This window comes from Madurella fahalii, assembly GCF_045866475.1.
Source record: "Madurella fahalii IFM 68171 DNA, scaffold_2, whole genome shotgun sequence".
NCBI lineage: Eukaryota > Fungi > Ascomycota > Sordariomycetes > Sordariales > Madurella > Madurella fahalii.
In genome coordinates this window covers 7,438,832-7,461,462 of record NW_027263972.1, presented here as the reverse complement: position 1 = coordinate 7,461,462, position 22,631 = coordinate 7,438,832, and the positions used below count along the sequence as shown (strand labels likewise).

The following is a 22,631-nucleotide window of genomic DNA, read 5'->3' as shown; positions in this document are numbered from 1 at the left end:
CTCCTCGACCGTTACAGTGTGCCATCGCAGTTGTTCTTACTGTATGTCCGCACCCAAGCGCCTCTTCAACTCGTTGCAGCCGCCGCTTTGCCTGCACTTCTCCCCCACATTCGATTCAAAATGGCGACAAATGTCAGCAGCTTGGGAGAGGATAAGCCCCGCAGAACTGACAACTACGACGTAGTTGCTACCTCTCTGCAAACACAACTCTCCCTCGTCTCCTCTTTCAATTGCTGGCTGGTTCAACGGACCGAAGCAGATGGCGATCGCAGCGGCATCATCTCCAGGGTCCAACGGCGACTCGACCGTTATAAGCAATGGATTTGCAGGGCTGAAGAGTTATCGGAATTTGTGCCAGATAATGTCGAGTCATGGCTTATGGATGCTCGAACCGCGGGCTTAGCCATCGTCGTCACTGGGCCGGGTTTGGATGGCCAGGTGGAAATCACGGCACTGGACGAGAAAGAACTTCAGTATCTTATGAGTGTATGTAGTACTGAAGACTGGAATGCATATTTATGCCGCTGACCGTCGGTTCGTTCCGCAGGACAAGTATCTCGGCTATATGATCAAGGTTGTGTGTAGTAGTGCTCGGACCTTGTCGCCTCGTTCACCGCACTGATACAAGGTATCCAATCCTAGTGCCGCGGTTTTGACCAAGCCCAAAACTCGTTGGTATCGCTTCTTCGGACCGCCGAGGAAACGAAACGAGAGAGCTCGCAGCTCAGGTAAGGACAGATCCCGTTCGCTTTACTCGACAAAAAAACCCAAGTCCACTCACACCCGTCAATCAGCCAACCGGCCGAAATAACCGTGCAAACACACATCCGCCGCCTCAAGGAGTACAACGACATCAAAGACATCGGGCAGCAGCTCATCGGCCTCATTGCCGAGAATCGAGGGGTCCCGATAGGGACTCTCTACGAGAGCGGGCAATACGGCGTTACCGCTGGTGACTGAGGCGACAAAACTGGAACTGGGCCGGAATAGGATGGTGAAGCGGTTGGTTTCGAGGGTGGGTTGCTCTAGGTGTGACTCGTACCCCTCAACGGTGATGTAGCACTCTTCCGATCTTTCACGTAAGACAGGCGTCACACCTCAGGTTAAGCCGACGGGTCGCATCAACAGAGCTCTCGCATCTCAAATATATGAATACACCCCCCGGCCCACCTTTCACAGCCCATCTATGAGGAGAAAGAAAAAAGGAAAAAAAAAAAAAAAAAAAAAAGGTAACGTTATATAGATGAGAAAAAAGGACCAGTGCAGTGACTCAGTGCCACATGCTTCACTAGCCCCTCCGACAGGCAACGAACGCGTTCCCGCTCGCTCCCGTGTGGGTAATGAGCAGATCGAACGCGCCGTCCCCGTCAAAGACGACGCGGTCTGGACCCGGCGAGCCCCCGTTGTAGACGTTGTGGCTCGCCATGATGGGGTACTCGTACCAGGGTCCCGGCGTGGGGAAGTCGAAGCCTTCGTAGTTGTTGTACCGATGCGGGTAGTTGTCTGCTTTATTGGTTAGTGATCCTGTTACTCATTGTCCACTTCTATCTATTTTCCCCCTTGTGGGTGGGTCGGCCGCCGGGCGTTGTGGGCGGGAGGGGCGAGGTCTCACTCACTTATGTCTGACCCGTCTTGGTGCAGCGAGTAGCCCTTGTTGAGGGCGGCGCTGATGTGCGATTGCTGGTAGCACACGCTGCCGCAGGTGAAGGCGCAGGCCAAGACGGTTACGGCTTCTTCTGGCTGAGTTTCCGCGGACGGGAGGGGAGCCGCCGAGACGGCGATGGCCGAAAGGAAGGTTAGGAAGGTGGGGAGGAGCTGGGGGGTTGTTGTGAGCTCATGATGCCTGAGTTTGGAAGTGGGTACACTGATGTATTCTTACTCTGACCATTTTTCGCCCTACGTTATTCGTAGTTTAACCTGTGACTGGGATGAGAGATAGGTTAATGTCTAGTTGGAAAGACTTAACGACACATTCCGGGCATGAGGATTAATGTTTCTTATATGCGTTCCTGCCTCTTGGTGTTGGCGGGGAAAGGGGCTCGACTGCGGAGGAGTGTCCGAGAAAGGAAGGTTTGTCAAGACACCAGCCGGTGGATGTCGATCTCCTGTACAATGTGATGACCCGTCAGGAACGATACAAACTGATTAGTACTGCAACGCGAGTGGCTCCCCCATCTTGGGCTTATTAGAGGGTTACGGTTTCACGCCGCTTCCCCTACGCGACGTGCATCAACCCCGGACGTGGACAAGGGCTGCGAAAGAAGAAGAATGGCGTCTAGAGGCTCTGCTCTCAACCTCGTGCGCCCTTTGCCGCCTCAAACACCAGCCCGTCGTACTTCTCTTAGCACGGGAGCGCTTTAGCCGCGCTGATTGGGCCGGGAGATGCTGTTCTTGGGAAGGGTTCTTCTAGCGCCCGTGGATCGCCGTTGGGGTAATGCAAAAGCGACGAATCACGGTTATGCAGTCCGCGGGAAACCTGCGGCAGTGGACCCCTCCCTGACAGCGCCCCCATGTCCCAACCAGGAAGTTCCATCCAGCAACGCGGGACTTTATCAGGCTCCTTGCATGCCGCATGTGTGTGTTATCGGACATACGCCCCCTCCCCAGAGGGCAGTTGGTGTGCGGGGACTTCACGTGGGTATAACAGGCCGGATGTGTGGACGGATCGGTGGGTTGAAATACTTTCACGCAAGGTTATTTGTAGCGATACACACTAAGTTCAGAACTTGCTGTTCTGGCTGCCGAATTGGCCGGGCAGCGCCGCCATTCTCAGGTGTCTTGATAGCGCGGGACACTTGGTTACAGTAAGTCTCAGGCACAACTCACAGTGCCACGAGGACTTCCAAGCCACCTGCCCGGAGGAATGAGGGCTGTACATCAAAGGTCAGGCTCGAAAATGTTCGCAACGTCTATAGACCTCTTCCAGAAGGCTTTATCGTAGGGCCCAATCTACAATGCTCGGGCCACAACGGCCTACAAGGGTTGTGTGTTACTGAGAGACTAACGGCGACACCGCTGGAAGAATATAACAAAATATCGCCCAAACCAAAGTAGAACACGCGACCGTAATGGTGATATATACCCCGTTTAACGAAGATTTAATGAGGAATTCCCCGCCGACGCACAGCGCAAAGGTAACAAGCATATGCGCCCATGATACCCACGCGTGCCAGGGCCGGAATAGGGGAAAAAAGTGGTCAAAGAAGAAGGATAGGTAAATATATAAGAAACACGCCAACGGCGGGACCAAAATGAGCGTGGTATAATTCGCTAGAACTCTGGCGGCGCTCTTGCCGGAGGCACTGAGCTCGAAGAAGAAGAAGACAGTAACAGCCAGGGTCTGCAGGCAGGGCAGCACCACGGCCGGCAGCATCCACGACGTCTCGGCGTGGTAAAAGTCACGGGCGAGGCTATTTTGCACGTGCTGGCGGAACCGGCGTGTCTCAAGCGGGACGCCACCCTCGTCAGACTCTATGTCGTTGTACGCGTCGAGGTCGGACAGGGCTGCTCTCGACGTGAACCTGGGTCCGGCGCTACCGGGATCAGGCTGGCTGCTCAAGGTAGTGATGACGGTTTCGAAAGTATCAGAGGTATCCTCCCAGGGTTCGGCAAAGATCTCGGCGATCGTGAGGAGCGGTGTAAGGAGGAGGAAGGCTGGGAGGATCTGGCCGAATGCCCAGCTGTCCTCCTCGACGAGGACGGATTGCTTTGCGAGGAAGAGTTTAATGGTTCCCCAGATTGCGGATACTATGATCCAGTAGACCTGTGTTATTAGTTTAGTGATTACTTGCCCCAAAAAAAAAATAGTAAAGAAAGAATGAATGAAATAAAGAAAGAAAGGAAAACAAGAAATAAAAGACTTACATCCGACAATGTAGATACCAGCAAATCAGTATAAATATGAACGACAAGCAAGCTGGCCATTTGCGAAAAGAACATATTTCGTGCCAACGACATCCTTCGGATGACCGATCTCGTCCCTATGGGCGTGATTCCGTACACACGGCAGATATACGCCTTGTGCTTATAGCTAACATGCTTCCGCGCCCTCGTCACCGCGCTCGACAGCGACGACTGTAGCTTGATGGTCCGGCTGGCCAAGTTGAAGACAAGGAGCAGCATGGACATGAGGACCGACTGAAAAGAGGACGAGGCCTCGACACCCGCATCAGAGACGGCATAATGCCACTCGATAGCTCGTTTGGTATTAAAAAAGCAGATGGCGTACGAGCCCGGCTGACCAGCCGAGCCCTCGTACCTGTAATTCGGCACAGCCCAGTTGAAGAATAACGTCGGACCCATGGCGGTCAGGAGCATCAGGGACAGTGCAACCATGAGGAACAGTCTAATCCACTTTTCGAACGGCCGCCGGTGCAGATACTGGCGTAACACGGTGAGACCGGCAACGTGGGTCAGGTTGGAGAACCAAGCCACTCGTCCGACGAGGAGGAAGTGGTACGCCGAGATACCGCATTTCAGGTCGGCGTAACCGCTGACGAGGATGCCGATACCGGTTACGATTTGGACATCGCACATCGCTAGAATTGCCTGCGGGCATCAGTTTACTAGCTCAGAACCACCGGGTAATATCAGAGTAACCTTGATGAAGGCAGTCTGCCACTTGGGATTCCTCTTCATCCACTTGACCGCACCTGGGCGGCCATTGGCTGAAACCGACGTCCCGGCCTGGTCAATCATGCTCTTGAACAAGTCATCAATCGGGTTGGCGATCCAGCCGCGGGCCTCATCACCATCGGCGGGCCGTCCCGCTACACGCTCGTGAAACGGGTCCTGGTGCGGATCAAAGATGAAGAGATAGTGGATAAGAACGAGTATGACGCATAGCCATGCCGTCCCTAGGAAGCCGGCAATGACCTTTCCGGAAATCAGCGTGTGTGTGTGTGTCTCTCCGGGGGATCGCGTTACGACTCACGCCTAGGCCGGCCACATCTGCGTATGGCGCGAGTTCCCGCTCCCGAGATGAGAAGGAGCAGTTATACCCACATGATGAATCCATGGGTCATGTCAATTCTGTGTTTTCTATTTTGTAGCGGTGGCAATGTGTACGTACCAAGGGCTATCTAAGAGTATCATAGAAAAAGGAGTCGGGGAACCTCCCCTGGGGGGGGGGGGGAGGGGGGGGGGGGAAATGGGCAAGGCTCCAGGCTCTGCCTCAAAGCCACCGACTGCCGCCATCGCCAAATCTAGCCTAGTGCCAATTTACGGCGCATGCCGCGTTTCTCAAGAATCGCTGAGATTTGGTGGCAGACCCGAGAACCCCTCACTCTCTGGACATCTTGTGTCACCATAACCCTAACAATTATACTTTATAGAGTAATCTTGTATATTTTATCCACCCATCTACTTCATCATTATCTTGAACTGGGCTTCCACACCACCGCGGCGTAATTTAAGGCCCGCAAGAATGGCAGGTCTCACCAGCCTGCCAGTCCCCTTCATGTACGCAACTAGTCTACTTCCCTCTGGCTCTTCTCCTCCGACCTGACCTGGTTTGAAGTCTCAAATACTTGAAGGTTACATTGTCTGGCAACAATCTTAGACACGGTATTCGCAAAACCACCTTATCCGCCCTTAATAGATAGTACTACTTCAAATCCCAAGGTGGCCAATCCCAACCTCCCTAAACCCACAGGCCTTCTCCGCCGGCACGAGAAGCGGCCTGAGATTCGCCTCTTCGTTAAACTCATTCTCCCGCAGCATGCCAAACATCAGCTTCCCGAGCCTACCCCCTTAACCGCTTCTGGGCAGTGCTCGTCCCCTCCCATCGCATCTCAATCTCTGCTGCCGCCTTTGTTCCCTTGCGTTTCGCGCCCTTTAGATTACACTGCATCACCTTGGACGACTATTTTGGCAAGCACATCGAGACCCTTCGCGGCAATCTACTCGGCGGCGTCCATCGGTGGTCCCACAAGCTGTGGACCGCCGCCCCGGCTACTATGCGAGGGTTCGGCCACCGCCATCGGAGGCCTACTTACCCGCCGCTCGCCAACCTCCCCCCAGCCGGCTGGAGTTTGAGGGAACGTTGTCACATGAGCGTCGCGGTGCTAATCACACAGTATGAATCTTTTCAGCTCTGCGGCTAGAGGTAATAAGGCTATATATGGTATGGTACTTAGTACCTAGCCGGGGCAGGCGGGTCTTGGTCATGATGTTGCTATATCCTGACCGTATCGCCTAGCGCTGGTAATGGCACATCTACCGGCAATATAATGACGCCCAGGTAGACACCGTAATGGCCTAAGTAGGCCATGCTGGCGCCTAGCTGGGCGTCATAATGTCACCAGCATTTCGGAATCGCTAGCGCTGGGCTATGCGGTCTACCTTAGGTAATGACCGATAAACCCCCCCCCCCCTTCCTGCTAGGTAACCGCCAAAAGGCCCTAATTAGGGATTGTTTTTTCCCCAACAAAGCCACATTGACAGTGTTGAGGCTGCAAATCGAGGACAAGAAAAGGGAACCGAGACTCGGCGGGTGGGTTAAGGGGTTCTCGCTACGGAGTGTCGCGAGGTTGGAGGTGTTGACGGACATACGTTGGGGCCGCTTCCGTTCAAGGCATTGATAATGGCGTTTGAGGCCGGACAACCCTGCTGGCAATGTGGATGGATTCTCAAAAGAATGGTTCCGAAAGCATAGGGCCGTTGACCCTCTGGAATGCGGATGGGGGATTTGCTGACACCTATGCGAAGATTGGCGGGGGTGGTAAAAGCGAGGCAGCGGTATGCTAAGCCCATGCGATCTGTGTTGGCACGAGTGGAGGAGCACCTACCCAATTATGGCGGGAATCTGGGTGATCGGGAGGCTTAACCACGGCGTGCCGGGCATAGGAAATTTAAGTGGCTAAGTGGTATATTAAACACCCATGTAAGGTAGTAATTAACAAAAGACGGTAGTCGGAAGGCCGGTTTCGTTACACAGCATATTTTGAACCGGGATGGCCTGACGGACCCAACCGGGCGGTAATGGTCAAAAGTAAGGCAGGGTAGTAAGGTATGATAGCAATCCATTGCACTCTGACACTTTAGAACAACCTAGGTACTTTATGGTTGTAACCTGTCAATAATGCACACCCATGATCCAGTGCATCTTAATTCCAATCCATAATTAATCCCAGTCCATATCATTTCCCAGTCATTTCCCCAATTCGTACCTAGTTATAACCTATTCTCGAGTCGTGGCCATCGAATTATGAATAACCCGTAAGTAAACGCCATCGGATGCGCCCTCAAATTACCTATCCAGCCTTAACCGACACCATCTCTGTCAATGAAGGTGACGACGTAGCCTCACCATCTCTCGTTTCCTCACAATCCGTCGTCCTGGGTTGCCGTGCCTCGGCGTCGGCATCGGCGGCAGGTTCCATCGTGAACAGCTCGGTTTCGCCGTGTAGGGGCCGATGGCGGGGCCCACGACCACGACTGGTATCCTCCTCATCCGGTAATGTCGATGAGTAGGGGGAGAAACGGCCGGGGAAGAAACGTGTAACGATGGGCTTCATGGTGGTCAAGCAAGCACAGATGATGGCTATGTTGACCTCCCATGTATTCCAATTTGCTGTTTCGGCTGCGCCCCAGGTGACATCTTGTGCGCCCGAGGCAATGTCTCTTGCAAGAAGGAGTGCTCGTGTCAACGAGATAATGCATACACTTGCCGCGGAGATGATGAATTAGTCTATTATATTCGGAAGAGAGCGTTATTGGAGGCCATAGGTACCTAAATGCAAGAATGAAGATGACACAAAGGGCCATCTTTTGCAGACGAGTTGCTCGAATTTTGCCCATTACAGTGAGTGGCAGCGTGAAGATGAGAAAGTCAGTGACAATGTTGAGGCCGGCGTGGCTCCAGTATATGGATAGAGGATGGCAATATGCCGTCTCCCGTTTCGAGAAGTCCCAAAACGCATCCAGGGGAACGCAGGCGGCGAAGAGTGCCACTAGGATGTAAATGTGGCTGACGAGCACAACGCCAAGCAGTATTTTTGCGGCAAGACGGACACGGTCGTAGGTGAGAACGCGGATGTACAAACAGAGAATTGACAGCTTGGTAAATGTCATGCTGAGAACGTAGACGATGGTACCAATGAAGCTGATCTGGGGCTCCGGATTAGCACTCAGCGCCCGTTAGCCCAGGGAGTCAAATCTTACTTTGAAGTACATCATCAAGTCATAAGGCTCAACATAGACCACATGCTTTCCCAAGCCATGGCGAAGTTCTGGACCATACATCCAAGATCGGGTTAGCTGACGCAGTGCAGCGAGGTGAGGATTCGGTTCCGAGAGAGTGAGCTTACCGAGACCCAAGCAGACGGTAACACCGATAGAAGATGCCTAGGGAGTAGTAACGGGTTAACCAGAAGCCCAACATTGATACTCCGTCTCGAAGCAACATACCAGCGCGGCTAGGATGAACCAATCCTCCAAGCCCAAGACACCAAGAATCCCAGCCCGGGCCCAGAAGCGCAGGCCGACGGCGAGAGTGGCCAGTCCGAGGGCGACGGCAGCGCATGGAGTTGCCGACTGTCCGTTCCACTCATTGGGATCCGGGAGCGGCGGGGGATCCAGAGTGGTAGAGCTAGACATGGCCCCTCTTCAACACGCCTTGTGCGACCTTGTGTTCGCTCTGGGTAAGGTAGTGTTGGCATGAAGGGGTGATCCCGGATTAGGTGCGCCAAGACGGAGATACCCCTGCATTCCCAGTTGGAAAAAGGTGAATCGCTTCAACCCTCAATTGCTCTGTTGGCTTAGATAGGTCAATCACATGGCAGACCATGTGGTGGAAATACATGAAAACTTGAAGGACATGAAACGAAATGGAATCTAGGAGAGAACGGAAGAGGTCATGAGCACCCCGCCGAATTCTGTTGTGGGCCAAGGGCCGAATTTCAACCACTTCAACAACCAAAAGTACCTGAATCAGCCTAGCAATTTTTGCGCACCCGCTCACCCCGGGGGCCGCTCACCCAGGGGCCGCTCACCGCGCGGTCTGTGCGCCCGTTCCCTGCGGGAAATTCGGTTGGTCGTCGGTTTTCCAAGGTCCCCAACATTTCGCTTAACTAGGGATCGGAAAGCCACCCCCCACAACAGGTTACGTAGTAGATATACCGGCCAGGGCAAAGCTAACTTATATACTTAGCGTCTGGCGCACACGCTCATTCTGAAGGCCAGGTGTGGCCAGCAGCGTACGGTCAACCTGGGCGCGTCGCTCACTGCTACTATATACCATGCGTGCGTATGTACAGTACATGTGGGTCCCCAGACGATGCTTTCAGAACGAGTCTGTGGCCCTAGATAACGTCTACCGTCCCTACGTCGCCTGCCTATCAAAATCCTAGCAAGCCTGTAGTTGAACACGGACGGTGAAGGAATGACGACCAAGCCACAACCACGTGTGCGAGATGTCAGGACATAATCTCAGGATCAAACTCAAGCTGTGCTCAAGTCAACAGTGCGCAGCAAAAGCCAGGTTTCAGCATTATTTTCCAAACTGTAGAACAAGTCAGTCTTAGCTTCTCGCTTGTGCCAAGGCCCCTCGAAATTTACCTTACCAAAAGGTAGCCATCAGCCACACACCCTCGATGAAATTGATCCATGCCTTTCTGGACATGGGAGGAGTCACATCTTAGGGGACCAGACAGTTGAAGACATAACATGCGGGTAGCTTTCAATTTTTTTTTATTTTCAAGTAATTGACTGTCTCCATTACGAATGCACGCGCAGGTGGCTGGCTGACTACAGGTAGCCGGCGTTCATGGTGCCTTGCAGCTGTCCTGTACTGGGCCCCTCAATACTAAATCCCGACTTTGTTTGCCGAGCTGAGACAAACCTGAGATTGCATCAGGGTAGCGCGAGCTCGGACAGGGGCTGAGCCTGGAATTTTGGATCTTCCCCATGCAAAAATAGCTCTTTTCCCAAAAAAAACCGACGACCCCGAAGACTCAACTCGTACATATGCATAACACAATTGCGCTAGCAGGGGGGTTTTCCCTGGTTGCTGGGGTTTTTGGTGACGACGACCGCCAAATTTTAGGGGCGGGGAACCGGGAGAGATCCGGTTGACGGGACGGCGGCCGATCAAGTTGGACAAGGTAGGCTTACCTCAGTTGGAAACACGTTTTGGTGCAGAGCGCTTGGGGAAACGTGGGGGAGCACTGCAACCCTAGCGCAATTGTATTACGAGTGAATCCTGAACGAGGCTGTGGCCAAAAGAGAGTGAACACTTCTGTCAGCGCGAGCCTAACCAACGCCGACCCCGTCCGGCTGGTCCTCGCAAAATGACAAAAGCTGTTCCCTGGCACCAAGAACCCTCTGATCAGAAGGTCAGGCTTTACAAGGATGTGACATCATCCTCTCCCGGAACAGGACCTAAACAGCCGCTCTTCACTCAATCTCCGAAAATTTCAACTGTGATTAGCAGCATCAAGGGGAAAAGCGCTCACATGCAAGAGAATGCCACGAAGAACATAACGCTTTAGAGTCGATAGCAACAGGCTGCGACTGGGTTCTTAGCCGCCGCGAGCTTTCGGAGTGGATATCCCAGGATGATGTCCAGGAGGTTATCTGGATACATGGCCCCCCTGTATGCGGCAATCATCCTTTACTACGAGGTCTTGGAACATATCGAAAACAGACTTCCAACGCCCCTCCATCTACTTCCTTTTCTGTGAGGCGGGCAGAGAACGAACAACAGCTTCGTCGTTTCTCCGGTCATGGATATTTCAACTGATTTCGTTGATCTGGACGACAAAGCGTTGTCCGGAAACACTTCAGCGTATCAGAGCTGCGAGTAACCTACAAGACCACCCGGGACGCCAACAGCAGAAAAAGCATCCAAACTGTCTCTCTTCCTCTTGAACGCCTCCGACATGGCAGCATGTTTCCTAATAATCAACACTCTTGATGAGTACTCAGATAGCCAGAAGACCCTCGTCTGCTTCCGAGAATACTTAGTAGTAATTATCGAAGAAATTCAGGATTCTCGCCACAAGCCACAGCTCGCCGGGCGGCCAACTGCTACGGCAACTATACTAGACTGGTAGCTCCGAAGTCCATGATCACAACCTTAATCGACCAAGAAGCGGTTCCCGAGATGCAAATTTCATTCAAACTTAACCACCTCACCTCAGCGAAGTGAAGTCGGCTCTAACTACGGGAACACAAAAAAACGAATGTGAAACAGCTGGCAACCACCGCGGCATGAACCCACTTGATGATGATGATGTCGTTGATGATGATACCCTTAATTGCACTACTTGCTGGGCAGGAAAGGAGAGTATGGAACTTGCGGGCTTGGCGTCGAGGCATTTATGTTGTTGATGTACAAGTTCTGGATTATTATCCGATGCTGTCCTCCATTGCCGTCTCCCTGAGCGACCTGGAAGGGAACGCTACTGGTCGGGAGCTGCTGCGGTGGGATCATCCCTTGCACCAACTGGTACTGGGTAATGTCCGGTTGGCACCACTGGGTGTCCTCGGGGTACGGGGGCCCATTGGCCAACTGTCCCCGGGGCAGTACGGTCCCCTGGCCGTGTTGGGTGGTCTGGCTTTGGTCCTGCTGGTAGTTCTTCATTTCCGAGGGCAAGAATTGGAATTGGCTGTGGTTTTGAAAGTATTACCGGGAGTGGTCAAAAATCTCCTGGCGCATACCTGTCTCCGCAGTCAGCGGGATGCTTTGGAAGGTGGCAGGGGGAAGCGGGCACGGCGTCGTAGTACTGTTTACGGCTGTCAAGTTCGCGCCACCATCTTCAGGACCGAGCGCGAGGTCCTCAGGGTCAGAGACAAGATTTCCAACTCCGGTAGCAAGGAGTTGAGGTCCATTACTGCTGTCCCAAGGGTTAACAGTAAGATGGTTCTGGAGATCAGTAGCGGAGTCCTCAGCATTGACTTCTATTACACCTTCAGATATTGACGGCGACACCTGGGGCAAGCTTTGTGTGTTCGGGAAGCATTGTCCACATTCAGACGCAAAGAGCTCGCTGCGATAAGGGTCAATGTACATAACGGTGACAGTGCCGCAATTGCATCCTTCCGTCATTAGACCTACCTTGTTGGAACCAACGGGGAAGTGGCCGGCCACATGGCAGTACAGCATGAGCCGGAATTCAATGCACATTCTGGCCAAGCTTTGGGTATCCACTTGCAAAGTGGGAGCGTACGTGTACTGGCAAGGTTAGATCGCTGTGATCCCCGCGTGCCCTTCCACTGAATGGTTTTATCGGTAGATTGGCGCTTGTTGTGTGGGTTGGCGAATTTTTATTTCTTGGTGGTACTTGGTGCCCTCCATTTTATTGCCAGCATTGAACAAAGGGCCAGAGGAAATGGGTTTCTTTGATTCATAAGATTTAGGTGTTACAAACAACCACCTCATTGTTTGCGGCGATGGTCCAAGATTGAATGCTAATTATTCTTGCTTGTTCTGTGCCTGAAAGAAATTCGGAAGGCACGTAAATACAACTTGAACGAGATAAACAAGCCCAAAGCAAAGTGATAAACAAATACACTACAACCAGACAAGGAGTTGAACAGCAAGTTCGACAATAGGCTCCAAGCGAGACGTTGAACTCGTTCTGAACATCAAACCGCTTTGGCCTGGCCATCTGGTACTGTACGTTATCTACAAACCTATCAAGTATATACGGACTTCTCACCAATTCCACTTCTCTGTACTACTTGACAACCTAACCCCCGTTAATAGAAACATAAAATAAACCTTCGCACAACGAAAATCAAAATCAAACATCGTTTGCCGCGCCCGCAAGAACCAGCGCACGGATAGGTATACTCTGAGGTGCCCGACGAAGAAGGCCAGGAGCAATGTTCCCGACAAATGCAATGACGACGACAGCCAGACGACCGCGGATCTCAACACGAACGCAGTGCAGTTCACCGAGAAAGGATGCGACTCGTGCCAGATGGTCCGTATTCGTACTCGTCGCAATGCTATATAGCATCCCATTCCAGGACCGGGCGCTCCAGGGGTGGCAGTGGGTTTCACCGTTCTCTAGTAAGGGTTATATGGAAGCTAATCGCAGAGGAACATTAAGGAGTTGAGAATGGTAAATAGTTATCGAATGGATAGCTTTTTCCCGATATATGTGTGCTAACTATACTCAAGTGGCCAAAGTGACAAAATGTGTTCAGGAGGTTACCATGTCTGTAGGTAATTAATTAGCTCCAAATCAAATGCGAACGGCAATCTCAACTATGTCTCTGCAGTCATCCTACGTAGTACTACTCCTCGCGTACTGTAGGTAGGTATAGGCTCCGGATCTATACATGTCGACGTGGGTTCTACACCAGCAAGTCACTTGCCAATGCAGCAGGGAGACGAAGACGGCACTCTGGCTGTGGTTGAAGGGCCAGAAGCCACACAGCTCTCCGATTGTGATCGGGGCCAAAAAAAAAAAAAAAAAAAAAAAAAAAAAGAAGGTGTCTCGGAGAATCATATGAGATCGTTAACAGGATATCTGGCCTGCAGACACTGGTTTGCGTACTAGTGTCATAGCTTGTTTTCACTCGCTTTCTGCTTATCGAATGTAACAACAGCGAGAAGCTGAATTCCTTGTAGAATAGCTATATGTTGAGAATAAAATTGGACGTGCTGCCTCCTGACCCCTCTGGGGTTCACCGCCAGTTCTAGGGCGAGGAGAAAGATCCTAAGCTATCTATTTACAAGAAGCGAGAAAGTGCCATGCGGTAGGAGAACACTCTGGATGTCCATCGGTTACCCCAGTGGATGCAAACCCCCATGTCATCTAATCCCATCCTATGCGTACCATCGGCTCCCATACCTTGCTATTACAAGACGCTTAGCAGGTGAAAGGCCTGGGGCCGGGAACCTGGTAGTTGGTGACGGGCGGCCAGTAGATGCTGAGGGTGACTCCGGGGTCGGAGCTCTGTAAAAGCAATAAGTTAGCATTTTTTTTGATAGTAGACGCTGAAGTTGGTTTCGGGGGTAACGTACGGAGTAAGCGCCCGGGAAGCTGACTGTTGAGGGCGTCTTGCTGCCGGAGCCGCCGACAACGTTGATCTGTGCGCACTCCATGTAAAACTGTGCGCCGCCGGGCGATTGAGCCCCATGTAGCGCGAGCATCTCAGCACGGAGGAGGTACTGGCCAGGGGCGATGCACTCGGGGATCTTGATGTTGTGGCGGCCTTGGTTGTTGATGACGCGCTCGGTGCCCCAGACGCCGTTGTTCAGACCGTCCTCCTGGATCTTGAACCAACCACCACCGACGCCCGAGTCAGAAGTGGCATCATTGACCTTCTTGAGGTAGGCCATTGTCGGGCCCTTGTGGCTGATGTCCATGACGTCGTTGGGGGACGAGCCGGTAGTGCTGAGCATGTACCGCCAGATGGCGGTGACGGTGTCACCGGCCCGCACGGTGATGACCTTGGAGGTGGGGGTCGTCGGGTTGGGGGGCCCGTTGCAGGCGATTGAATTGGACGTGACATCCTGGACGGGGCCGTTGTATGAGGGCACACGGACACCCTGGCCAACGCCCTGGTTGACACCGCCGACCTCAAGGGACGAGAAAATGGTATGGGCGCTGGCAGCGCCGGCCATCATGAGGGGGGCGAGGGCCTTCATACTTGCTGTGTGTGGTGGCGGAAGGAATAAGGCCGCTGAAGTCTTGTTAATCTGTACCAGTAACTTGAGCTAGCGAGGCAACAAGGCAGTAGGCAACGCAGCGGAAAAAACATGGGAGGCCACAAGAGGTAAGTATATATAAGTGTGCGGTCATCGCCAGCCCCACGTGTTAAAGATGTCAGACTCACAAACAAACAAGGCCTGTATCATATCCGGGGTCTGTTCCCCAGAAGGTAGGAGGGCATAACCTGGAGTGCATGCGTGTGGCTGCTGGAAGGAGGCGGCGGAGGCCGAGCCGTGTGACGCCGGCGACAACTCAGGCGCAGCATCGATCTGAGTGCGACATCTCGGCGACTAGTCCGAGTTGGTGCAAGCGTGGGCGGTCCGAGGTGACCCCGGATGGAGGGCCGGAGGGTCGAGGTCCGGCCCATCTAATATAGTGTTCGGCAGCCTTACCGACAATTCCTAGAGCGGCCGAGCCAAGCCTCTGGGCTTTCATCAATGGCGGGCCCCGTAATTCTTGTCGCCAGGATTCTCCCTCTTGTCTCGCCCACGCGGCACTGGCTTCCTGGTTTCAGGGACGCTTGCCCCACAGCACTACCGTCGTCGAACACCGGGAAGAGCAGCCGATTTGGACGCGAGGTGGAGAATGCTCCCCATGCGGTTGGCAGCAAGGAAATGCCGTCCGTCATCAGTCGGAGCGGCATCGCACCAATCGATGCAGGGTTGACGTTCAATGACGCGGTCGGGCCAAATACTGCCGACCGAAGCTCTCTGAACATGCCGTCGGTTTAAACGTTGGTGGGGGCCGGAGCTGGATTGAGAAAATCTGTTCAAGAATCTAGGGTCTTGGTATTCGGCGTTACTATGCCGCCGCGTATTGAGGTCATGGTCTAAGCCACGGGGTCGTATGCCTTGGGGGTGTGGGTGCCGGCGGGCAATGACCCGGCGAGTGACACGCTTTTGAGGATATCAGGACTTGATCGGTGATTTGGAAAGGAACTATGATAAAGATATCAGTCTAAATCTCCGATCAAGCGCGCTCAACGTTTTGTACTTTGTTGGGTTAGGTACCTTAGGTGTGCTGTCGGAGGAGAGAGGGCTGCTGCGGGGCGTCGTCCTTGGGAGATAGTAGGTAGCTCGTTGCAACTAGCATCGCAGCTCTGAATGAGTGTGCCATAATAATTACCGCATGGAATGTGGGAGAAGATTGCTGAAGAAAAATTGGGAAACGGGTGTCTACCGTAACATGCTGTTCTTCCGCAGTTAACTAATAAGGGAGACAAGGAGAGCGATGCAGGCTATATTGCTCTCCCACGTGGGGATCCGCTCACACAATGGTGAGAAAAAAATAGATTGCCGGCATATGAAGTCACGGGATTGGCACTGAGGGGATTTGTAGCTCGTGTCGTATGAGGAGGCGAGGTATGCGAAACGGCAAAGGCCCGTGACCCACGCGTTCGTGGTGATCGGATGGGTTTGCGTAGAAGTAGGGGTGCTCCTCGGAATGGGAAGGGTGGTGGGTTAGGATTGTACGTTACCTACCTACTAGGCACCCGTCATAGTCTGCGATTATAAAGGCCCAAATCCGAAAAACTTATCGCTCACTTAACATACGTAATTATATCCAAGTTAATAAACCAGTTCATATCCATCCAGCCGCTCAAGCCTCCGCCGTTCAGCTCGTCGAGTGCTTGAAATCGGTATCCACCCGAATCCCATGCAAAGGGATGTCATCCGTAACCAGGCTTCCCCGTTTGCACTTCCCCGGCTTACTCGTCACGGTATAAGCGTAGCCGTGCTCGGGTCGCAGCTCAGCGTCGACGGGCTCGTTCTCGTTCGCCGTCTCGCCCGAGATATTATCATCGGGCAAGCGGTAGAACGTCCCCGCGGCATCCTTCTTGGACTGGAGCAGCTCGCCCTCGGGCCGGCTGCCCGTCTGGCCGGGTGACTTGACAAAGTTGTTCCGAGACGAGGGCGCCGTGTTGGCGCTCCTGCTGAGGATCGACTTCTTGACGCCCATTTTGCGGAGGACGAGGAACATGACGGGTGAGAGCGTCGGGAGGCAGGCGGAAACGATGCCGGCCGACATCTCGATGGCGGTCCAGCCGACCGTGGGCGCGAGCGTGTAGGTCGGGTCATTATTGCTGTACGAAAAGAGGACGGTGAAGCGGTAGATCGAGGCGAAGACGACGCTGGGGATTGCATGCGGTCAGTGTCAAAGCTATCGCCGGGGTGGGCGAGGAGAGGCGAGGCTGCGAGTGCCCTTACAAGAAACCCAAGCAAAACGCAACCGTGATGCCAACCTTCTCGGGCCTCCGCAGCTGCAGTTTCCACACCTGCGGGATGGGCAGAACGAGGATGGCGATGTCAGACAGGATCGTGGAGGCGGCGTTGGCGATCCATGTGCCGACTTGGTCAATACAATGGCCCGGGAGGTCCGGGTACCAGAGCTTCTCCACTGGTATGCAGATGAAAATGAAGAGAAAGGTGATGCAAATGACCCAGGCTATGATAAACGCAGCAATGCCATAGGCCACTTTCTTGAAGTAGGGAACGTGGAAGATGCGGTAGTACATGAGCAGGATGCTGAGCTTCGTCCATACGAGGTTGAAGACGTAGAGGATCTCGGCCACGACGAGGAACTTGGCCATGAGGACGATATCGTCGAAGGGGATTTTGTCGGCATGGATGCCCATGCCGGCTGCGTACATGGCGAAGATGAATCCGACCGTGACAAAGTTCCATAGCTTTAGGTCGGTGGTGCGTCAGGTTGGTGCGCCTTGCTTTGCCATAAAGCGGTAATTAGTGTCGTAACATACCAGTGACCATAAGATCATGTAGTCATCCCACCATAGCGCCTGGCCGTTGATGCGGCGGCTGAGCAATCGTAAACCCACCGCCACGGTTGCGAGGACCGTTACTGACACCACAACCTGGACGGTCCATGGCTGGAGGTCATGAGGGTCATAACCTGGGATTCCGGGGAGCACTGATGAATCGGCCATGGCGATGTCGCGGATGCTGCATTGCCGGACGGGGAAAGAAGTCGAAGGGTGTCCGGAGAGCACGGCAGGTGGTGGATTTTGAATCCCCAAGAACCTTGCAACATGTTTGAGCCCATCTATGGATTTTATTTGCTTCTGTCCGTCCGAACTGGAGGCTTGGACTGGGGTAGCGTGTGGAGTATGGACGATTAGGTATTCAAAGTTCCCACCACTTGGGGAAATAAGCCCGATTGTGGGGATACAATAAAAACGGCGAGATCCAGAACCAACTCCATCCACCCCTTGTGATCTTCCATCATTTTTCCTCAAGGGGCCTAGCACGAAGAGGCAAAGAAATCGACGGAATCAGGGGCTATACACCTATACTACACGTAGATGGCTAGCTGTGGGTCATTTTTGGGGGAAACGGCGTTTGCTTTTTCTCATCACACAAAGTCTGGGTCGGCGGCTTGGCATTTGCCACGACAGGGTCTGTCATCGGGCGCCCACCTGCTCGGGACGCCCACCGGCACCTCGGAGTCCCACCGAGCGGATGGCGACAATGGTGACAGCCCGCACGGGCAAAATCCCTAGGCAAGGGGATTACGCTTGGGTCACAGAAAACAACCGTGTCTCTGACATGAAACAAAACCGTTGACGGGGTACGCAGAAATAGGCCTCTCGTGAAGTTGTGTGGGCCCCGGATGGCTCCGCGAGCACATATCCGTACTGCCCGAGCGAAAAATCTCCATCCGGGTTCTAGTGTAGTGCCTGATGGGGTAGAATACGCGGTTCATGAACGGTTTGTGGCGTGTTTCATCAGCACCCTCCACTTGGTTCGTGGCGTTCCCACTAGTCGGTGGGGGAATGCTTCCTTGTCTCCAGTGGTTGCGCAGCAGGGGATGGGCTTCGCCGTTATTGGTATGCAGATCTCCGAACCAGACGTCAAACTTCTTCGTAGGGGTTCCTTGCTTGCTCGTGTTCACCGGTCAGCGCGCGGAGACATGGCTAGCAGAAGCAATAAACTAAACACTTGCCGACATATCGACCGCAGTTTTTCACGTCTGGTGACAAATCACTTTATTGATCCTTCCGGGAGCCCTGTAGGCTCGGCTGCTACTCTGTCTGCCGGGCCTCCCTCGGAGTCGGAACATGTCGAGCTGCTTGGAGACGGCCGCGTCGCTACTATCCTCGCAGGGTCGAATTCGTGTGACAGACCCTGTCTGGGAGAGCTGCATTAGGCTGCGTCAATCCCCTGACAGTTAGCAATCATACCACTGCCGGCATGAAATATTCTGGGAAAAAGCTTATGTAAATGCTCCACCTGGAATCGGCCTTTTGGCCCATCTCGATCGTCGCCGAAGGGGGCGTCGGCACCTCCTACACCCTCCGGCTCAGGACGACAGGGCCAGCGAGATATAGACGCAAATTGCGCTCGGCCTGAATGGTCTCGCTCTACTAGCGCAGCGCATTCCCCGCGCTAGGCCCGATCAAACGAACCACCTTAACGAAAGCATAGTGTTGAACACATCGGCCAGTGCCGCCAGGGGCTCTTGTTCTTCTCCATGGGTGCAATTATCCTGAAGATGCCGGACAAAATGACTAACAACAAGCGCAACGTTGACGGCCACTCTTGGCAGAACACGGCACATTCATTGCCGTCGAAATGAGGACGAGGTGTGGTAGGCTCTGACAGAATTGGCAATGGCAGGCGTGGAACGATACGCATTCCGTACTAGGGCGGCGGGTGACTGATGGCTGCTGGTCGCGGACGACGAGCGACTGCAGGGTGGCCATCGTGGATCACACCACCCCGGATTATAGTGGCTGTACTTGCGCCCAACATATATGCGACGTCGTAGCCGCAGAGGACAAAAGAGAGCGAGTCCACGATTCACATCAACGGAGTGGCGCGCATACGCCTCCCAAAGTCCTGGATCTGCCTGCGTTCCGGGGGAGACAGCGAGGAGAGGGCGCTTGCTCGGAATCTGCCTGTGAGGTGGTCCTTGCCATCCTGCGGCTCTGGCTCGTTGATACGCTTCTGAAAGCATCCCATCAATCGGTTGGCGGTAGGAAAGTGCAGGATACCAACGATGGGGCCCTCGATGCCGAGATACTGGTCCAGTTGGTACTGGTTTTGCTCGTCTCTCTCCTTGGCCCTGAGATCACGGAAGGTATCATCGAGATTTGGAACATCGGCATCATCGAACTCACACACCTGACGACCATCGTACATAGCTGACCAGAGGGTGAGCCTTGTGCAGAAGGACCCATATATCAGCTTTCCAATCCAGCTCTCCTCGTCATGTCCGAAATACTCATCTAGCATGCTGCGCGCCTCGAGGATGTCTCGTAGGATCCAGTTGGCGAAACCCGAGCCCAGGGCACTCCTTGACTCGAGGCTCCCATAATTAGTTTCCTCGTCTGTGAGCTGATCTGCGATGAGAGTGCGCCAGAGCGCCTCGACGCGACTCACCGCCCGTGGACGGAGCATTCGGGATACGTTGTGCCCCACGTACATTGACCAACAAGCGTTCGGCAACCCGGGATACCGCGAAGGTACCCGGAGGGCGAGTTTCAGTATCTGGACGGGGGCATCTACATCCATGTCGGTGACTGCCGCCACAGTATCCACTCGCCTGCCCTCCAGCCCTAGCGATCCGTCAGGGTTAAACAGCAGCGTTTCTACACTGAGAACCCGGGATGCATTAAATTCACACTTTCTCCGCCCTTGTCAAACGGAATCCGGCCCAGCTTCACGCTAAAGTCTGGGACCCAACCAGGCAGAGCCTCAAGTCTTGCCTCTCCCGGCTCCTGGACGCGGGAGAGGACAGACAGGAGGCCAGTGGATTTCATGATCTTCTCGGTGGCGATTCGGAAGACGTCCTGGGCAATCGCGTGGTAGTCGGGTACGATGCCGTCGTCGTCCGTAGCAAGATTGAGATACGCGAATATTTTGTCGCGTGGGTCGGTGGCGTCGAGGTTACGGAATTCCGATAGGACAGAGAGGAGTCGGAGGGGGCGGCGGTGGAAGTTGAAAATTCCGCCCTCCACAACCTCTTCCAGAATGTAGCCGCTCAACTTGATGGATTCGACGAAATCAACGGCCCAGGTGTCTCTAACCGCATTAGTCTCACTGGCCTGTAGGCGGTCGCCCTGTCAGCATTGGCCTGCTGCGAGTTCCTTCTTTGCCGACTCCGAGGCGATCGCGGATCCAGTGAGAGCCGCGCAGAAAATTGAAGGCATCCCTCGGATCGACTTTCAGCGGCTGGTAGGTGTTTGTTGCTGGCGCAGGCTGACCGCATTGGCTGTTCAAATTGGCGAGAGCGGCGAGCTTGGTGAAGTGTCGGCCCAATTCTTGAGACAGGTTCGCTGGTCAAAAAGCTACGACTGAGGTTACACAACTCGTGGTCTAGGCCATGGTCCTCAATGAACTGCAACACAATAAGAAGAAGGCCTATATTTAGCAGCCAGTCGCTCGAAATAACGTAGTTCTTGTCGGTGAAGATGGCTTCCTGAACAATCCAAGCTCGGCGGAACCAGAGGCGTTGGAAAAGCGAGAAGAGGCCGAACCAGTGCGCGACGGTCATGTCTGGGATGCTGGAGAGGGTGACTTCCATCATTAGCGGGCTCTCCAACTGAGGGCCACCTCACCGGACCCCCAAAAGGTTTCTGCGCGTCTCCCCTCGTAGTCCAAGATGAGTCGGATAGCCTGGTTTCCGATATTCCCTAGTTTTGCCACTCTGCCCAATCCAGGCAAAACTTCTTCGGCCGACTTTGAAGATTCTTCTCATCAGCTGTACTTGGGCAGCCCTCTCGTCTAGATCGGCTTGGTTGATGCAGAGAGCATCGATCCAGATAGGTCTCCGCAGCACGTCGCTGACGTGAATAAACCCGTCAGTGCTATCTCCAGGAACTCGCCCTCGAATCCGCCGGCTCAACTCGTGTAGAGAGGAAAGGAAGTTGAACAAGTTCTCACCGACCTGCATGGCGCATCCGTTGACCTCGATTAGGCGTGGGGTGCCGCTTTTCCAGTCAACTTTCTCCTAAGGCACGTCTTGGCCGTACAGCAGGAAATAATCGCCTTTCGCACCGTCGATGCCGACAAATGATTCGCCCTCGGGGCTAGTTGGCAGGGTGGAGTACGAGAAGGGGAGCTTGTCCGAGTCTTCCGGGTAGTGCAAAGCCCCGATGTCCGGCAGCTCCGGCAGCGGGTTTTCGTAGATGGTGACGGGATTGCCCCAGGTGTACGACAGGGCGGCAAATGTGGGTTCATCATCCAAGTCGACAACGCGCATCCGGCAACGGACCTTGGTCGGACCCGACTCGATGACATCCAGAACACGGATCGAAGTCGCGTTTGGGAGCGCGTCATACCCCAGCTCTGGCAGCTGAGCTAAAGGGTCTGGCTGTGCTGGATTGGTCTCGGAGCCTGCACCTGTCGGGTGAACCGACAGTGGCGTAACACCTGGTTCCCCATCTGATGATATTGTAGATGTCGGCTGGGCTGACGATGACATGATACAGGTGAGTAGGGCTGATCAGTCCCACCTTGCCGGCCTCGGGGGGAGACGTAAGACATGAAGGATAGGAAGGTGTGCATTGATGTTATGGCACGTCTGTTTATCATTTTGAGTTGCTTACCGCCGGGTCAATAGGTTTTGGTGGACCCCCAAAGTCTACCTCGCCTCGAAGTCAACGAATTTGTATGTTACCCATGTTAGGTTAAGGTACCTAGGCACAATACCTACCTTAGGTAAGGTTAGGTGCAGCACAGTACAATACAGTACAATACATTACTCGGAACAGGCGGCAGCCCCTAGAGCTGAGTGCTGATCCAGATGATCCGATGCATTTTATTGGGCGGCTTGGCCCACTGTGGCCTCGCCCTGAGCTGGCTGCGACCAACCCCACCCCACCCCCGCCTCCACGTCTGGGCCACTGCAGCGAGACCGCTGACGCCATTCCACTGTCTGCTGCATGTTGCCTATCGCGACAAGCCACAGCATCACCGCCCGAGATGTCCTAGCAGTCTCGTG

General features: G+C 53.9%; 8 protein-coding genes across 8 annotated transcripts; 1 reads left to right on the top strand and 7 right to left on the bottom strand.

Annotated features, from left to right (window-relative positions):
• Positions 1-120: 120 nt before the first annotated feature.
• MFIFM68171_04958 (uncharacterized protein) lies at positions 121-960 on the top strand (the record flags this gene model as incomplete). Its single annotated transcript, XM_071060378.1, has 4 exons — positions 121-486; positions 548-577; positions 643-728; positions 795-960. The coding sequence occupies 4 exons, from the start codon at positions 121-123 to the stop codon at positions 958-960; spliced, it is 648 nt and encodes a 215-aa protein (XP_070916479.1).
• Positions 961-1,288: 328 nt separating this feature from the next.
• MFIFM68171_04957 (ribonuclease T1) lies at positions 1,289-1,888 on the bottom strand (the record flags this gene model as incomplete). The annotated part of the gene is made up of 3 exons (XM_071060377.1): positions 1,289-1,503; positions 1,617-1,815; positions 1,880-1,888. 3 exons carry the CDS (start codon positions 1,886-1,888, stop codon positions 1,289-1,291), a joined length of 423 nt encoding a protein of 140 aa, XP_070916478.1.
• Positions 1,889-2,822: 934 nt separating this feature from the next.
• MFIFM68171_04956 (uncharacterized protein) lies at positions 2,823-5,017 on the bottom strand (the record flags this gene model as incomplete). Its single annotated transcript, XM_071060376.1, has 5 exons — positions 2,823-2,870; positions 3,083-3,763; positions 3,865-4,548; positions 4,600-4,875; positions 4,934-5,017. 5 exons carry the CDS (start codon positions 5,015-5,017, stop codon positions 2,823-2,825), a joined length of 1,773 nt encoding a protein of 590 aa, XP_070916477.1.
• A 1,481-nt stretch (positions 5,018-6,498) lies between these two features.
• On the bottom strand, positions 6,499-6,753 carry MFIFM68171_04955 (uncharacterized protein; the record flags this gene model as incomplete). Its single annotated transcript, XM_071060375.1, has 1 exon — positions 6,499-6,753. One exon carries the CDS (start codon positions 6,751-6,753, stop codon positions 6,499-6,501), a length of 255 nt encoding a protein of 84 aa, XP_070916476.1.
• Positions 6,754-7,253: 500 nt separating this feature from the next.
• MFIFM68171_04954 (Rhodopsin domain-containing protein) lies at positions 7,254-8,598 on the bottom strand (the record flags this gene model as incomplete). The annotated part of the gene is made up of 5 exons (XM_071060374.1): positions 7,254-7,665; positions 7,733-8,109; positions 8,164-8,231; positions 8,310-8,346; positions 8,410-8,598. The coding sequence occupies 5 exons, from the start codon at positions 8,596-8,598 to the stop codon at positions 7,254-7,256; spliced, it is 1,083 nt and encodes a 360-aa protein (XP_070916475.1).
• Positions 8,599-13,823: 5,225 nt separating this feature from the next.
• Positions 13,824-14,605, bottom strand: MFIFM68171_04953 (Endoglucanase II; the record flags this gene model as incomplete). Its single annotated transcript, XM_071060373.1, has 2 exons — positions 13,824-13,910; positions 13,979-14,605. 2 exons carry the CDS (start codon positions 14,603-14,605, stop codon positions 13,824-13,826), a joined length of 714 nt encoding a protein of 237 aa, XP_070916474.1.
• A 1,678-nt stretch (positions 14,606-16,283) lies between these two features.
• MFIFM68171_04952 (PTH11-type G-protein coupled receptor protein) lies at positions 16,284-17,613 on the bottom strand (the record flags this gene model as incomplete). The annotated part of the gene is made up of 3 exons (XM_071060372.1): positions 16,284-16,800; positions 16,877-17,355; positions 17,428-17,613. The coding sequence occupies 3 exons, from the start codon at positions 17,611-17,613 to the stop codon at positions 16,284-16,286; spliced, it is 1,182 nt and encodes a 393-aa protein (XP_070916473.1).
• Positions 17,614-21,638: 4,025 nt separating this feature from the next.
• MFIFM68171_04951 (uncharacterized protein) lies at positions 21,639-22,112 on the bottom strand (the record flags this gene model as incomplete). Its single annotated transcript, XM_071060371.1, has 1 exon — positions 21,639-22,112. The coding sequence occupies one exon, from the start codon at positions 22,110-22,112 to the stop codon at positions 21,639-21,641; it is 474 nt and encodes a 157-aa protein (XP_070916472.1).
• Positions 22,113-22,631: the final 519 nt, after the last annotated feature.